Below are 16,726 nucleotides of genomic sequence, written 5' to 3'. Positions count from 1 at the left end.
GCTAATTTTATTCGTTTAAAAGTAATATTATTAAAATCTGTCACATCACTAGGTGACGTAGCCTACTAATGACACATTCCAAAGACAAGTTGACAGGAGCTACAAATGTCAATGTTAAGGTGTGTAATGTATTGGCTCGTTGGTCTAGGGGTATGATTCTCGCTTTGGGTGCGAGAGGTCCCGGGTTCAAATCCCGGACGAGCCCAAAGTGTTTTGAAACTAGCAATGCAACATACTACTCAAAAACACAAACTTCCTTGTCAGTCTTGGGAATTTGATGTGGATTCAAAAATGCAAAAATGCAAAAATGTCCTCATGTGAAACACACACTTAATTATGTGTTCCTGTCTGTGAAATCCAGGTTGAAGTCTCATAATCTAATAAAGGGAGATTAGGAGCGTCAAAGTTTGATTGATTTCACTTGTTGATTTCAATTTTGGCATGACTTTACTCAGTAAATATATTAAGGTTATATTTTACCAGAATGTTCTTTACATTATCTACTACAATGCTTTAAACAGTAAATCACAACTCAAACTTGCGATCGTTTGCATGCTCCATGTCCCACCAACAAACAGTCCTCCTTTGCACATTTTTTATCAATAGGCTGTTATCAAAAGTTATTGTTTTGTATACATATAACTCCTAAATAAAAAAATATGTTTGGTCTGAATCGCTGTCACGTTTTTTTTTTTGTGATCAATTCTTTATTTAGAAGAAAACAATTTCATGGTTTCCAGTGACAGACTATCATTCTTTTGGTGGCTGTCAGACCAGCCAGAAGAGGGCAACTATTGTATATAGTTACATACATGTACAAATATAAAAGTATTTTTATGTTTATACATCTATTTTATATTCGCAGGTGCAGGTTGTAAGAACACAAACCACAATGGATATTAAAGTCATGTTTCAGATCCACACTCGAGGTCTAGAAAATCACTCAGTCATAAACTCACAAGTCTAAACACTTTCAAGTGCACTGAAGCATATAAGTTTCAATGCAAAGTGTTTTAAAAATGTAAATGTTCTTTCCTCAGATAAGGAGATCTTTATACAAGAATATGTCTCATCTGGTCAAACTAACCAACTACTAACTAACCTACTAACTCTTTCTTTAGAGAACATCTGATCAAAAAACATTTGTTCCTGCATGTGTTACTGCATGATACATTTGAAGAAAAAATTTATAAAAAATGAAATAAAGCTTTTTGAAATATGTGGATATGAAGTAGTAAAAATGTATGGTTCAGAACAAAACTTTATCATCAATGGCCAGGTGATTGTTTTTTAAGACACAGCAACAGTTCATAACTAGCTGAATAATGATTTTAAAGATCTGCATTGGGACAAATCTGCGTCAGTATAGTCTATGAAGTGTTTGTGTGAAAAATGCATCTGTGTTTCTGCACATATGAATATTACAGTTTTTCTGTGTTTGTGAACTGTAAGGCTAAATTTAAAATGTAAATTAAATGTTAATATGTATGCTACTAATATATTTTATACTTGCTTTAACAACAAGAAAGGACATAGGCCTACTTAAAATTAACCTACTGTTTGTTTGTGTCAATAAATGCATATACAATATTAGTTGAAACTAAACTAATATTTAGCTGTTTTAAGACTTACAGTTGGAATATATGTGTTTATCAAAGTCTCTGTGTTCAATTAAACTTTTGGAAATTATTAAATGTGTTTGTAAGCTCACAGTTTCAACAGCCAGACTCAAAACACCTGTTTAAAGAAAAACTGAAAAGTGAAACTTTCCTAAACAAATTACAACTATTGCGCATTTTTAAATGAATGATTTTATGTTTTAAAGCAAAGAGTTCACAGATCTATAATTATTTGCATAGCACTGAACACACTGTGGTTTCTCCCCAGCTGCAGTGCTATACGTTGACCCATATAATAATCACCTAAATCTTCAGGCTGAACTTTACTGATGGTCAAAGTGAAATCAATTTAGTTTCACCTCTCATTGCAAAGAGTCAAAATTGAACACACACCAAGAAACATGCAGGAAACATTTCGGGACATGATGATGAAGCATCCTGGATGACCCTGTGTCCATGAGGTTTTGATGAGGAGGCATTTTTTTCATGTGATGTCCAATGTGTCAAGATTTTGCTCATCATGTAGGACCCGACAAAAGACCTCCCCCATGCTCTGTATAAAGTAATGAGATCAGTCAGGACGGTTTTTTCTTTATATGATGTTTCTACAAAATACTTGATGACGATTGATATGTATTATGTTATTTCCTTCCTTGAATATTTTGCACTCTCGAACTGAAAACAGGTGATTCGCTTCATTTTTGTATTTATGGACATCAAAACTCAACTACACTGTAAAAAAAATTCAGTAGAAATGACAGTGTTATTGCGTCACCCCACCCTATTGAGTTAAATCTACACTCTTGGAGCTTTCAAACAATATACAGTTTGTCACGATTCGATAAACATTTACATCCAAAATATTGAAGTAAAGTCAGGTGTTCCTCAGGAGGAACGGTGACAGTAAAAGGGTTAAATACATTTTAAATATTAACAAGTCTTTATCTTTACAGAATAAAACTATACATTAACAGCCTCATGCAAAGCATTCTGGGAACCAGAAATCATCATCAACCTTTTTCTGTTTTTTTACTTCAGATTTTGTTTCCCAGAATGCTTTGCTTGATGCTGTTATTTTAGTTTTACTCTGTAAAGACAAAGACCTGCAAACGTTTAACGTTCATTTAACACCGAACAAAATGTTGCCAGCAAATAACACAAATCCAAATCCACGGCAAGATACCGGCAACCCAGCTGCAACAACACTGCCATCTCTACAGACCTTTTTTTTTTTACAGAAAACCTTCATCACCTCACTGTAAATAATTAGCTGTAATTATGCAGCTGGTTGCCAGTACCTTACTAGAAGACTGAAAACCAGCTGCCAGTAATACCCAGTAATACTGTAATTTCTACAGAAATCTTTTTACAGTACAGGCTGTAATATATAAACTTATTGACTTGTATTGTGAACTTGGCTATCTACCCTAATTTCAAAGATGTCATTGTAGGTTACTTTGTTCACAAAATATACTTATGCACTGATTTGTACAGTTGGTGGGTTTTGGCTGCGTGGTTACCTGTGCGACAGGTAAAGTTGGGCTCGTCCGGGATTTGAACCCGGGACCTCTCGCACCCTAAGCGAGAACCACACCCCCAGACCAACGAGCCTCGTGAATTTCAAATCGTACAGTATGAGATGCCACGTTGCATGAAAGTAGTGGATTCGACAAGTGGTTGATTGTGGGATACTTGGACCGCTAGTTTGCAGCTTTGGTGCTGTTTAGTGTCCAATAGCGCCATCTGGTGTAATTAACCTGTAAATGTTGAGGTTTTTTTTATGTCGTAAAACATTAAAGTGAATCAATCGATCACAGAAGAACGTAAATTATATGAACAGCAATAGTAAGTCATATTAAATAACACGTTTTTTTTTCAGCAATTTAGCCCATAATTCTTGCCAGGCTGTGACTGGAATATAGCAAGGTGCAATGTAAACTGTATAAATATTTGTCCACGTGTACAGGAACCAAAACAATATCTCAGACTCAACCGTCATATCTCAGCCAATATTAAAAACATCAAGGTTGTATTTCGACAGAATGTTCTTTGCCCGTTTCAACGTGAATGTGCAACGTTGTTCACAACTCTTTATTCATTGCGAAGTTTAAAACTAATAATATGAAATTTTGTTACGTCACTAGGTGACGTACTAATAATAACACACTCAGAAACAATAAGTGACAATAGGCACATTGTGGTCTAAATGTCAGCTGTTAGGTGTGTACAGTATCGGCTCGTTGGTCTAGGGGTATGATTCTCGCTTTGGGTGCGAGAGGTCCCGGGTTCAAATCCCGGACGAGCCCAACTTTTATCATTTTTTTTAAACTAGCATTTTAACATACTATCTTGTTTGTGAAATCCAGGGTAAAGTCGTATAGGGGCAGTTACACTAGTCCTAGACAAAAATAAATGTAAGAGCTGTCTAAACTGAAAACAACTTACACTAACATATCTTAAAATACATCAGTGCCCTTTGTTTTGCCTCAAAATGCACACAAGTAATGTTTTTAGTAGGGCATCATGTTTGTTCAAACTAGTTACATTTCATAATTAAACTAAGGCCTAGTCCTGGCTAAAGATAATCCCTGTCCAGAAAACCACCCCATAATCTAATTATGAGATTAGGAGCATCAACGTTTGATTGATTTAACTCATTGATTACTTAGTTTATGTTAAGGTTATATTTGAACAGAATGTTCTTCATGTATGCTTTTACGTAGAAACAATAAATCACAAAAAATTACTTTAGCTAGAGGTTTTCACAGAGGTAGGGTCACATTGTATTTAAGGCTGAGAAAAAAGAACTGTAAAAACTATGAGTTTCAGTCTTCTTAAAATGTCATAAACAGTTTTGCAGTAATATTTAGGGTCTTTCAAGTTTTGACTTGTGATAAGTTAACATAATTATGTTAAACTTAATTTTACAATATACAAACTACATTCATTTAGAACAAATATTACATAATATTGTTTCCAGTTGACATATTACAGTTTATTTCAACTGCTTACACACACAAACCTTCCATGTCAATTTGCACAGGACTACACTATTTAAGGAGCATTTAAAAGCTTAACGTTACATTAACCAGAACCAAAAGTATGACAGAACACTATTTTTTTGTGCAACCCCATGATTTGGTATGGCCTCCTCTAGCCACCCCTATTAAAATTTTCTGGGGGCGCCACTGCATGTAACACGCAATACAAGTGTGATATTTATGGGACATCAACAGTTTTAAGGAAACTGAACTTATACAAATTTGAGATGTCGCCTTTTCTCAAGCGATATGGTTTCGATTTATGATTAGGAAATTAACACTGAGGTGAATCAGCTGAACGACCTTAAACGGTGCTGCACAGGTTGTAGGACATCAAAGTACTGCGAAAGCGAATAAAACACATATGAAGCTGTCTGTCCCCGAATCGCCCTCGCAATACTTTGATGTCATATGTGGATTGGTCTGAGCAGTCCTGTTTGTCCAAATAATGGATGCTCAAAAATGCTCTAATCTAGAAACAAAACTGCACTAAATTTCCCATTAAGATTATTTTAATTATTAATATTTTTTTTCTCAAACTAGGCTTTTATTGTGCATGTTGTATTAATTTAATGGGTTTGTATCATTATTATTTGTTTATTTCAGTCTATCATTTTGGTACATTTTGTCAAAATTTAAAGAGTTAAAGCCTTGCATATAGTCTAAGTAATTCAGCAGGTAGGATATTCAGTTTTCATTTGTTTAGGGTTTAGGACTGCCCAAGTAAAAGGTGATGATGAACATGATGTTTCAGTTTATAATGCACATCAAGGCTATCGGCTATACATACTGTATAAACTGTTGACTGGTTTAACAGCAGGAAATATGACACTTTTTAAAGCGTAAATCTCAGGTAAATTTTTATATCTCTTCATAGTCTTAGTGAGCCAGGTGTTGAATACACAGACCTAGAGAAGAATGAAAAGTGAATGTTATTATTTTTGGCTAATGTTTTTGTAAAGCCATTTTGTTTTCTTATAAACTAAATAAATGCTAATATAAAGACACATTTCTGACACAACACCTTGTAGCTCAACACCACCTGTGTAGTACACACCAGTGTCTACTCCAATGTTTAAAATGCATAAAAGTGGACATAACAATTTTTTTCATTTTTTTCCAAGTACATAATCTTAATTATGTTGTACCAATGTACCAAAATCTTCCTTCTTTGACCCTCAATACTAATGTGGCTTTTGGTTATAAGCATTAGATACAACACTTTTACTTGGACATAAAAGTTAAATATTATTTTAAACATGTACTTTAGATGTGAAATTCAGTACCCAAGACTTGAATTGAGTGTATACAAAAAGCAGTGCACTTATATAGGTGTGTGTTAGAAGTATAGCTCAGTGTCAATGACCTATGTCAATAATAAGTAGCAAAAATACACTATGAAACTTAAACAAATTCCCACTGCAAATGCCACATTGGAAAGGGACATTTTATATAGATAATATATACAGTTCCACTCACAAGGCAGGTAGAGAGATGAAGGGAAAGACAGCAGCAGGAGATGAAGTGATGTCAAATAAAATGAAAAATAATTTATTAAAATCTCAGTTGTGCCTCAAAGCTCAGTCTGACTAGAAACAGATTCAATTGATATTATTGCATGCAAGACAGTGGTTTCAAAATATTGTCTCGTGACGTTATTATGAACCTTGAGATGGAGACCACTGAAGACTCATATCAACATTAAAAGCAATACAGTGCCAACATAAGATTTAAACAATATTAAGAAAAATAATGTAGAATAACCAGATAAATGAAATATATAAGTAAAGAACAATAAAAATAAGAAGTGTGTGTGTGTGTGTGTGTGTATAGAGAGAGAGGGAGAGTGTTTATTATAAAAATTAATAATATTCCAAATAAATTCATAAATAAATAAATGCATGAATAAACTCATTATTTATGCATTTATTTATTTATATATGAATTTATTTTGAATGTAGCCATCAAGCCAAATATTGAATTTATACAAAGTAATAAGAAAATTTAAGTATACAAGTTGAGTCATAATAAATGGTGGAAATTTTAAATATAATAAGTAAAAATAAGTAAATGTATTGAATTGAATTAATGGTAAATTAAATAAACAAAACACAAATGTACTGTGTGTTAATACTGACCTATCAGTGGTGTAATAAATATATATATAACTGTAAACACTGAGGAGAGTAATGACTGATACTTCGGTCAACAGGATTTTTAGGTTTGTGTCATTTTCTCTCTACAACCCTGAGTTTTGTCTCATGTTTGCAAACACTATTGAATAACCAGAGGCTTAAGTGACTTACACAAGCTGCTCTGATGGAGAGAGGAGACAGGATGATGGTGTTAAACAAAGCGTCTATAGCAGTGTTAAACATTTAATGATGAGAAGGGTGGAGAGAAGGAAAGAGAGGATGCAACAGCAGAAGAGAGGGAGTTTTGGTTGCCTCTGAATGAAACTGGTGGCTAAGTGTAGGAAGATGTATTCTTCATATAATTAAAGCAACACAGTGGTTTTTCAGCATTAAAATGGTCTCTAAAATGATTTAAGTGTTAAAACAGCTTTTAAGCGGACGAATTCGACTGCCGCTGCAACCTGAGCGGCCTCCTAGCATTGACAACCACATTTTGTAAGTTTCGTTGTCGAGTCGAAGCACACAGATGCGCTATTTACAGCCTCACGGGTTACATACCTGCTTAGTTGACATGGTTTCCAAAGACATTTCTGCATTCACCGATTCTCTCAACAAATTCACGTGTATTGCCCAGATTACAGATTAAGACGCTATGATGATTTCAATGTAGTTTGTTCTTCAGTATGTTTCTTCTTGTGAGTCTGAAACTTTACAGAGCTGGTGAATTTCTCTCCACAGATGGAGCAGTGGTAAGGTTTTTCTCTAGTATGAACTCTCTGATGGACTCTTAAGTAAGATGGCAGAGCAAACGTCTTTTCACAATGAGAACATTTAAAAGGTTTTTCTCCAGTATGAAGTCTCTCGTGGATTTTTAAGTATGATTGAGGAAACGTCTTATCACACTGAGAACATTTGAAAGATTTTTCTTCAGTATGAAGCTTCTCGTGGTTTTTTAAGGTATATGATTCAGTGAACCTCTTATCACAAAAAGAGCATTTGAAAGGTTTTTCTCCAGTATGACGTCTCTCGTGGATTTTACAATAAAATGACTGAGCAAACCTCTTATCACAAAAAGAGCATTTGTAAGGTTTTTCACCTGTATGAGTTCTCTGGTGTCTCACTAAAAGATCATGACGAATGAATCTCTTCTCACAAACATTACAGGGATGAGGTTTTTCTCCAGTGTGTATTCTCTGATGATCTCTGAAATGAGATGGATCAGAGAAGCTCTTTCCGCAGTCAAAGCAGATGTAAGGTTTCTCTCCAGTGTGAATCCTCTCGTGTAACACCAGCTGAGCTTTGTCACCGAAACCTTTCTTACAGTGTGAACACTGATAGGGTTTCTTCTTCTTGTGTTGATTTTGATGTGACCTCAGATAACCTAAATCCTTAAAGGCTTTTCCACATTCACTGCACGGATACGGTCTCTCATTGGTGTGAGAAAGCACGTGTCTCTTAACATAGGACGCTTTACTAAATCTCTTCTCACAGTGAGGACACTTGTATGGTTTTTCTCCGGTGTGAATTCTTTTATGAGCAACGAGACTTACTTTGGTGGTGAAGTAATTTCCACATTCAGTGCAGTAGAAAGACTTATTATCACCGTGTGTCATCATGTGCCGTTTCAGCTGAGATGTGAATTTAAACTTCTCCCCACACTTCTCACAGCGAATCTGCTTGTTTACTAGGTGCACTTTTCCATTATGATGTCTCTGCTCTTGTACAGTAGTAAAGCTGATCTTACATTTTGTGCAGGTGAACAATTTCTGCTCTGTGTGTTTTCTATCACATCTCTCTAAATGTCTGAATGTCTTTTCATCTGTAACGGAGGAAAGCGTTTGTGCTGGCAGTCGCTCTTTTGATGATGTTGAGGACATTATTTCTTCATCCGAACATGAATCAGTCTTCTTATCTGAAAGACACGTGATTATATTTTTTTACTTTATACTCTTAAAAAGATCAAATAAATTCTGATGTAGCTGTGTGAATTAAGAAAACACAGTGCTAAAAATTGGACAAACTAACTTATTAAAGGGGCCATGGCATGAAAACCTGACTTTTTCCATGTTTAAGTGCTATAATTGGGATCCCAGTGCTTCTACCACCATCATTGCAATCAGTGTTTGCATTTCATCATCTCATTTGCATTTTAAAGGAAACACCCAAAACGCTACATTTTTGCTCACACCTACAAAGTGTCAATTTTATAATAAATACTATATGGTATTTTGAGCTAAAACTTCACATACGTATTCTGGGGACAAAAAAATATTTATTTTACATCTTAAAAAAATCTTGTGGCATGGGCCCTTTAAGAAACTACTTATGAAAGACATGAAAATGCAATTAATTAAATGAAAAACATTACAATATTTAAACCCATGACCCCTAATAGAAAACAAAGATGAAAACATACCTGAAGGAATAAAATCATCACCATCATAATCCTCATCTTCCTCAGTGTCATGTTCTTCAGCTGTGGGTTCAGTTTTTCATCATCAGATTGAATTATTTAATAATGTGATAATGATGTAAATTGATCTTAAAACATGTATAGACTGTATTTTAAAATGTTAATAGAGTATGTAATATATAAGGCTAACAGAAAATGAGTTAAATAAGTAAAATACACTAACTAGCAATTTTCCAAACAGGGTTTAGATTAATTCAGGACTAGGGCTTAGATATTTTAGGACATTCAAGTAGTTTTTTACAAACATATTTTACAAAAATAATACTGGTGTGCATTTTGAGACAAAACAATGAAGGAGGAAACATACCTGAAGGAATAAAATCATCATCACCATCATCATCGTAATCCTCATCTTCCTCAGTGTGATGTTCTTCAGCTATGGGTTCCTCATCTTCCTCAGTGTGATGTTCTTCAGCTATGGGTTCCTCATCTTCCTCAGTGTGATGTTCTTCAGCTATGGGTTCCTCATCTTCCTCAGTGTGATGTTCTTCAGCTATGGGTTCCTCATCTTCCTCAGTGTGATGTTCTTCAGCTATGGGTTCCTCATCTTCCTCAGTGTGATGTTCTTCAGCTATGAGTTCCTCATCTTCCTCAGTGTGATGTTCTCCAGCTATGGGTTCAGTTTTCAGCATGAGATTCCTGCAGTCGATGAGTTTGACTGAACACATCTTCAGTGTGGTCTGCAGGATCTGCTGCTGTTCTCCAGCATTACACACAGAATCCAGAGACTCTGTGGAGGTTTGATCATCCTGTAAGCCCTGATTACTGTCACTACACACCGTAGTGCCCTGAGTTTCTGTGGGCTTTGACTCAGTATAACAGAGTAAAGTGAGACTGAGCTCTGAGTCCGGTGTGTGTTTGTCCAGCAGTGGTGGCTGTGGTGTCTGATCTCTGCTGCTGATCCACACTGAATCCAGACTCCCATCAGTCACATACACTGAAGATTCGCAACAAACCACATCCTGACAACACACACATTCAGTGTAAGATTATAAACAAACAGACAGTGGGATTTAGGTAAAGGATGCTTAAGGATGTACAAACCTCTCTCTTTACTCCTCCATCTCCTCTTGAGCTCAGCTTTGTCTCCAGTAACGCCACCTCTTTCTTCAGCAGAGAGATTTCTGTGATGAAATCATCAATATCCAGCATGGACAGATCAGTTCCTACTGATTTACAGCATGTCATATCCATATCCTAAAAAAAGAGACAAGACTCAATAAAAAACACTCAAGAGAAAAAAACACTACACACAAGTTCTTTCTTTAGGGGCCGATCACAACAAACAGGCACAGATTGGCTAATCTGGAGCCCCGGAAGAATTCCCAGTTGGCCGGGTCTGTTTTTTTTTGGTTCCCCTCGGAATGTCTGTTCCTCTTTACGCAAACATATACCACAGGATCATCCCATTTCTAAACATTCAGAACTGTAGGGTATATTTTGCAAAAAAAAGGTCATTGTCACGGTTTTACTACTATAACTTCTTATAAATTATTTTTTAGTGATGTGAATTAATATTATGGCTGCAATATTGTGCGTTTTAATTTTGTATATTTCTAAGGCTGGTAAATTTTATGTACTGTTGGGTAGTTAAATCTGCATCAATGTGTCATATTTTCTAAAATAAAATAAAAAATTCCGTATTCATTTTTAAAAGTCTGAAAGGTCTCAGCTGTTGTGTCCCGCGGAGAAGCACTGTGGGCGGGAACAGAAAGTGACACAACTCCCCCGTATGCTACAGTCTCATTTCAGTTCGCACATTTTATGTAATGTATGCAAAGTTGTGTTTTATTGTCATTTATGAATTTGAAAAAAAAAATTCACCTTGCTTCGTCGACTTTTAACGAGTCTTGCCTTCAAAGTCCGCATCTTTAGAAGGATCCATTCCAGCCATTGATGCACCCTACTTCTCTATTTCCGTACACCTAGTTTGAATTGTTGTGCGCGGTACAAGTTTGTACAAACAGGGCTCAACGCAAATATTTTTTATACTGGCCCCAATAAATAAATGTCAGTGTCACATATTTAAAAATAATAATTCAAAAGGCAAATATAATTGTATATACAACAGACAACAAAAAAGGCTACCAACTTTTCTGCTTTACCTGTAAACTGACAGCAAATTGTGCTAAATATTGCATTGTTTCTTCCGTCGTGTTTTACCCAAGTAAATGTCTCCTTCCAAGATGTTAAATAATATACATTGATGAAAATATATTTAAGTGACTGAGGATGAAGCACTGGCCCGATCGGGCAAGTGACAATAATTTTTACTGGCCCGAACATCTCTCACGCTTGCCCCGGGCCACCGGGCAGTCCTTTATGTTGAGCCCTGACAAACTCTCTACCACAGGGTTCCCCAAATCTTACCCTGGAGGGCCGGACCACTGTAGAGTTTAGGTCCAGGCAGGTTTTTGACCCCGTGAATCACGACTTCAAAACCACAACTCACGAAGGCGAGTAGTATGACCGAATTATTATTCCAAAAACAGTATGAGAAAAGTACCCGGATGACCTACTACTTCCGGTTAGATTTTGCAGTGTGCATACGATGGACAATTCACTATCCCATGATGCCCCGGGAGAGGATTTATCCAACGATGAAGATGACGCGTATGCTGAATTCCATAGATATGTACACTAGATGTCACCTTTGAATGCGTCAACTAGAGCCCCTATCTTGAAACAGGGGAATCCCGCATCAGCGTCATTGTAGGCAATGGTGTAACGGAGATAAAATCACCATAAATCGTCATGAATGCGATTTTCTTGGTTTTCTTTTGGTTCGTTTCAACAGTCGGACATTTATTTAGCATTGAGTCCAGAAAAAAACTAAAGTTTTGATATTTTGAAAATCTACTTTTTCTAACTATAATGCATAGTGCTAGTAGCCCTAACATCCATACGCAGCACAAAAGTCCGGCATCATCCATAAATTCAGAGTACAGGCGGAGATAGTAGTATTACCTAGCTACTTCCAATGACAAGACCCCTGTTCTAAGATGGCGGCGGTTTTGACACATGCTTAGAACCCCAAGGCGACATCTAGGCTGCATCCTTCTGAGGCAGCTTTCCAAGGCAGGAAGGCATCAAGGCATGTCGAATTCAATGTTAGGTTTACTTCCTGTCTCCTGCGATACCTATGCGTGGGCATACAATAAGAATGTGATTGGTCGAGCCAGGTCGAGTTCGAAAAAATAAAATGGCGGCCAAGTGACTGGAGCACAAATTTAGTGTAAATAAAGGTAGATTTTCACTTGTTACACCTTTTTATTGCATTTCTAGAGAGAAATTAGTATTGTAGTTTTCAAATATGTGATTAGTTATCACAAAGGCGCTCTCTGTTTATATTTCAAACACGCTGCCTTTCAAGTGTGTCCGAAAGTCTTTCTCTGAGCTGCCTTCATGCCTCCGAAGTCCTTGCCTCATGAGGCAGCGAGGCAACGAGTCACTGCCTTGCGTTTTCTGACGCAGCCCTAGTATATATCTATAGGTGTGTTCGACATCGGCTGCGGCTGGATGTAACCGATCGGCGAGATTAGCCGCGTGCAGGCGAGGAGGAGCTGAAACGGAGACGTGAAGTCGGATGCGCTGTGGTTCCCGTAGTTTGCGCCATTTACGTCAGGCATGGCTGATCACGTGCCGTTTGCTTGCTTTATCGTAATAAACATGATTTGTAAGATGTAAACTACATAAAAAGTGAATTACACTGTTTTAAATGACGTGTATGAGCATGAGTGGAACTGAAGAGGCTTACATCATCTGTTTTTACAAGAATAAAGTTAAAAATAAGCATAAACTATTTAAATACCAATGAAGTGGGGTCTACGTTTTTTCATTTCTATTTCCATTTTATTTTGATGAAGATGACACAATATAACATCGCGACTACATGAAAAGAGCTTTAACTGTTTTAAAAATATGGATTTGTGAGCATTTGTGGAACTGTGGGCGTGAAAATCAGCACGAAACACACGTGATTGTTGTCATGTGGTGAATCCGACCAATGGTGAAACAGCTGTGTCGTCATTACAGCCCGTGCAGCTCCTCTTCGCGAACTGCGCTGGCTAACTCAGGCGGCTGATCTCGAATCGCTCTCGCGGTACTTAAAAACCATATGACACAGTCATGTGCCTGCAGGGCGAGCTGAAGTCGGACAAAAGTACTAACCAGAATGCACTGCTTAAGTCAGCCGCCGATCGGTCTGCGCAGTGCCGCATGAAGTCGAACACACCTTACCCCCCAGTCACATTAGCTACAAGCGACAGAGACAGAGCGACAGGCTACCATTCATTTTCAATGGAAGTGGCCGTTTGCCAGCGACAAGCGACGAGCTCGCCACTGCGCGAGCAAGGCGGGGCCAAAATAGACAAGCAGGCTATTTTATGCAAATGCTGAGCGATGCGACAAAGCGACTGCCAATCAGACTGAAGGAGCAGCGTGACGTAGGTCTGTGGTCGAGTCTGAGAAAATAATTCAAGATGGCGGAAACTGCGTATTTATGTATATATCTGATAAGTTTGGCATTTTTTCTCATATATTTTGTTACTTTTATCGAGAAATAAATACTTTTAAAGCCAAAAACACCGTTCTTGTAACTTAACAATACCTCTAAAGTGACTTTTGATACCGCTTTGAGAAACTAGCCAAGGAACGCCCATCAAGCGAGTGCGTGTCGCTCGGTGTCGTTCACTCTTGTAGCTAATGTGACTGTAGGGTTATGGCTGAATTCGAGCTGGAATGACATGACGTGATGACGACGTATGTCACGTGATGTAGCAACATGGCGGATGTAGTACGTCCGAGGGGCAACCTTCCGATCTTTCTAATGAAGCCAACACGGAAGTGACTTAAACTGCAATTCATCGACTGGCCGCTTGAGGCTGGCTCCAAAAGGGAGTCAATTCCCATAGACTCCAATGTTAAAAATGGCCAACTTTAGAGTAGAAAATAATATGTTTACACCCTGGTACAAAAAGTGTTTTTGGCCTATATAGCCAATTTTGCCCTTCATGACAACTGTGAGGGGTGTGAATTTTTTTGTAACTCATCCGTTTAGATTATATTAAGCCTTAAACTTCTGCATAATTAAGGGCGTGGCCGCTTGAGTGTCGGTTGAACAGCCACTGCTGTCACTAGACTCGCGCTAGGCGGGCGTGGTTTCACCTCAGCTTCACACATGTCCCGCCTCTTCACCCATTTTCGGTTTTCCGCGAGTAATTCGCGGGGATGCGCGGCCAGGATGGCGACAGCAGGCAACGCCTACTTTAAGCTTCAAAAGCGATCTTCACAAACCAATGGGTGACGTCACGGACACTACGTCCATATTTTTTTACGGTCTATGAGTACGTCCGAATCTCATTCATACTACCAGGATTAATACTATACAGTACTTACTGTTTTAACGGTAAGTAGGTACTTCATCTCATTCACTACATACTGTACATTATGCGGTTTCGGACGCAGCCTCATTCCAGAAGGGAATGAATCTGTTCCCCTCGGAATGTCTGTTCCCCATTACACAATCATATCCTACTTTTCACTTTGCCGAACACCCACATGTTTTTTCTTATTATTCTTTAATTGTTTTAATTGTTGTGAGCTGTATAAGTTTGTACAAACTCTACATATGCTATATCATAATAATAATAAAACACCCAGCTGTTCTTAGTTCTCTGCGCATGCATTGTCAGCAGAAACGCTTTGTCGACTCAAGAGACAGAAATTCCAGAAGGGAATGAATCTGTTCCCCTCGGAATGTCTGTTTCCCATTATATCCTACTTCTAGCAATGCTGACATCGCGGGCACGCGCGTCGAATTTCTAGGTCGAAGAATCTGTTTCAGCCCACGCAGTACTTTTAAATGTGTGTCATGCAATATCCACTTTTCGCCGCAAGGTTGTAGTATGTTTTTACTAAATACGACAATAAATAGGTCAAGTCCGACCACCGGAAGCGTTTGATATTTTTAACTTTCAACTCGGAGGTGTTTTTAATTCACAGCAACTGTTTAAACATTTGTGTCAGTTTCAACCGGGCGGTGTGCTTCCACTAAGCTCTGGTCTCTAATGAAAGGTAGATGGACCCAAATAAATATCTTTTATCTTGGTCCTGAAACATTGTAGTCTGAGTCTATGGTGGAGAAGGTATTTAAATAAACCGCGGAAATTTGGTAGTCACGTATCTATTAATAGACTACAGTGAACGCTCTGCCAGAACGTCCACTGCAGGAATCGTTCTAAAAACCATGGTTACCATGGGTCTGATGCACATTCCAACTAAAGTTTGATGCCCATTCCAACTAAAACAGTAAATGTTTATAATTTATTTTGAAAGTACTAACAAAATTCTACCTTCTGTTAAAATTTCATGCAAATAGCTGATAAAATGAGAAAGTTACAAGCAAAAACTTGTGAAAAAGCAGCATTTCGGTCACACACATTCCATAGACATCCATATATAACTTTTTCCCCTGATTTCTAATATTAAAAATATCATAACTTTCTCAATACTCAACAGATTTTTACAATACCTGTTTCTTTGCCAATGGGAATGTCTGCTCTGTCTAGTCATGTGATAAATTTAGAGTTTTGGGGTTTTTGAAAATTTTGTCATCATACCTACTACTTCTCGCTTTGCGTACACCCAGAGTTATTTTCTTAATATTTATTTTTGTTTTAATTGTTGTGAGCTGTATAAGTTTGTACAAACTCTGTACATAGGCTATGCTATACCGTGATAATAAAACACCCAGCTGTTCTTAGGACCCTGCGCTTGCGCTGTCAGCAGAAACAAGTAGGGTACGGATTCGGCTGCTTCACCGTCGTGAAACTCCAGGGCTAACTCCCTCCACTCCCGCCCTAACACAAAACGCGTTTTAAACGATTGAAAACGCGAGGAGAACAGCAGTGCCTTTATTTGATAGACTTCAGAAAATACCAATGCGGTGCGTTTTATATTGCTAGGCAACCACTGAGGCAGCTGTCCTGTCAATCAAACATTGAAGCGTGAGCGCTCTTGACATTTTGGTTTGCTGTTAACTGTCATATTAGCAGAAGCTGTCATAAGAAATAAGAGAAATAAGAGGACGCTTGCTCTGACCTTAATCGAGGTTGAGAGGTGCACAAACACGCAGTAGAAGGTGAGTAACTGCAGTCTCCAGTTATAACAAGCAACTGTAAACTTTTGTCACCACAACGTAAGTCCCGCCTCCTCCTCTTCTTCTCCTCTGGGGTTTCACGGCAGCAGGCATTTAATTTGTTGCATTACTGCCATCTACTGGTCTAACTTTGCCTTACACCATAATTTCATATCCAGTCCAGTTTCTTTTTAGGCGAATAAATAGCCTTATACCTTCTCTGCACAATCTAAAATACTTTTTCCTCTATTTGTCATACTCTGTACCTGAATCATCATTTTATGCCTTTCGTGATTAAATTTCCCACATTGTATGAGGAG

The 16,726-nt window shown here is 37.7% G+C and overlaps 1 protein-coding gene and 2 non-coding genes across 7 annotated transcripts; 2 read left to right on the top strand and 1 right to left on the bottom strand.

Annotated features, from left to right (window-relative positions):
• The first annotated feature begins 133 nt into the window (after positions 1 to 133).
• Positions 134 to 205, top strand: trnap-ugg (transfer RNA proline (anticodon UGG)). The gene has a single exon. It is a non-coding gene; the product is annotated as a tRNA-Pro (tRNA).
• A 1,855-nt stretch (positions 206 to 2,060) lies between these two features.
• LOC129455642 (uncharacterized) lies at positions 2,061 to 16,496 on the bottom strand. Of its 5 annotated transcripts, XR_012359764.1 has the most exons (7): positions 16,370 to 16,496; positions 10,313 to 10,465; positions 9,576 to 10,230; positions 9,212 to 9,271; positions 8,540 to 8,707; positions 5,451 to 5,568; positions 2,061 to 2,172 (listed from the first exon to the last, which is right to left on the bottom strand). XR_012359764.1 is itself a non-coding variant. In XM_055220410.2 (6 exons), exons 2-6 carry the CDS (start codon positions 10,460 to 10,462, stop codon positions 5,540 to 5,542), a joined length of 1,062 nt encoding a protein of 353 aa, XP_055076385.2. In that variant the 5' UTR covers positions 10,463 to 10,465; positions 16,370 to 16,496; the 3' UTR covers positions 4,510 to 5,539. The 5 variants fall into 5 exon arrangements, 2 of the variants coding, with proteins under 2 accessions (XP_055076385.2, XP_055076384.2); XR_012359763.1 differs by lacking the exon at positions 5,451 to 5,568 and having other exon boundaries at positions 7,354 to 8,707; XM_055220410.2 differs by lacking the exon at positions 2,061 to 2,172 and having other exon boundaries at positions 4,510 to 5,568.
• trnap-ugg (transfer RNA proline (anticodon UGG)) lies at positions 3,854 to 3,925 on the top strand. Its single transcript has one exon. It is a non-coding gene; the product is annotated as a tRNA-Pro (tRNA).
• Positions 16,497 to 16,726: the final 230 nt, after the last annotated feature.

This window comes from Misgurnus anguillicaudatus, chromosome 20, assembly GCF_027580225.2.
Source record: "Misgurnus anguillicaudatus chromosome 20, ASM2758022v2, whole genome shotgun sequence".
NCBI classification, from domain to species: domain Eukaryota; kingdom Metazoa; phylum Chordata; class Actinopteri; order Cypriniformes; family Cobitidae; genus Misgurnus; species Misgurnus anguillicaudatus.
Note: the sequence above shows the minus strand (reverse complement) of the source record. Positions and strands in the feature narration are given on the sequence as shown.

What these genes read in the sequence shown, in the direction of transcription:
- LOC129455642 (XM_055220409.2), bottom strand. Translation starts at nt 10,462, where the DNA reads ATGGATATGACATGCTGTAAATCAGTAGGAACTGATCTGTCCATGCTG. An exon ending in TGATGATTTTATTCCTTCAG is followed by an intron (nt 9,272 to 9,575) that starts GTATGTTTCCTC and finishes CTGAACCCACAG; the next exon opens with CTGAAGAACATGACACTGAG. An exon ending in TGATGATTTTATTCCTTCAG is followed by an intron (nt 8,708 to 9,211) that starts GTATGTTTTCAT and finishes CGTGTCTTTCAG; the next exon opens with ATAAGAAGACTGATTCATGT.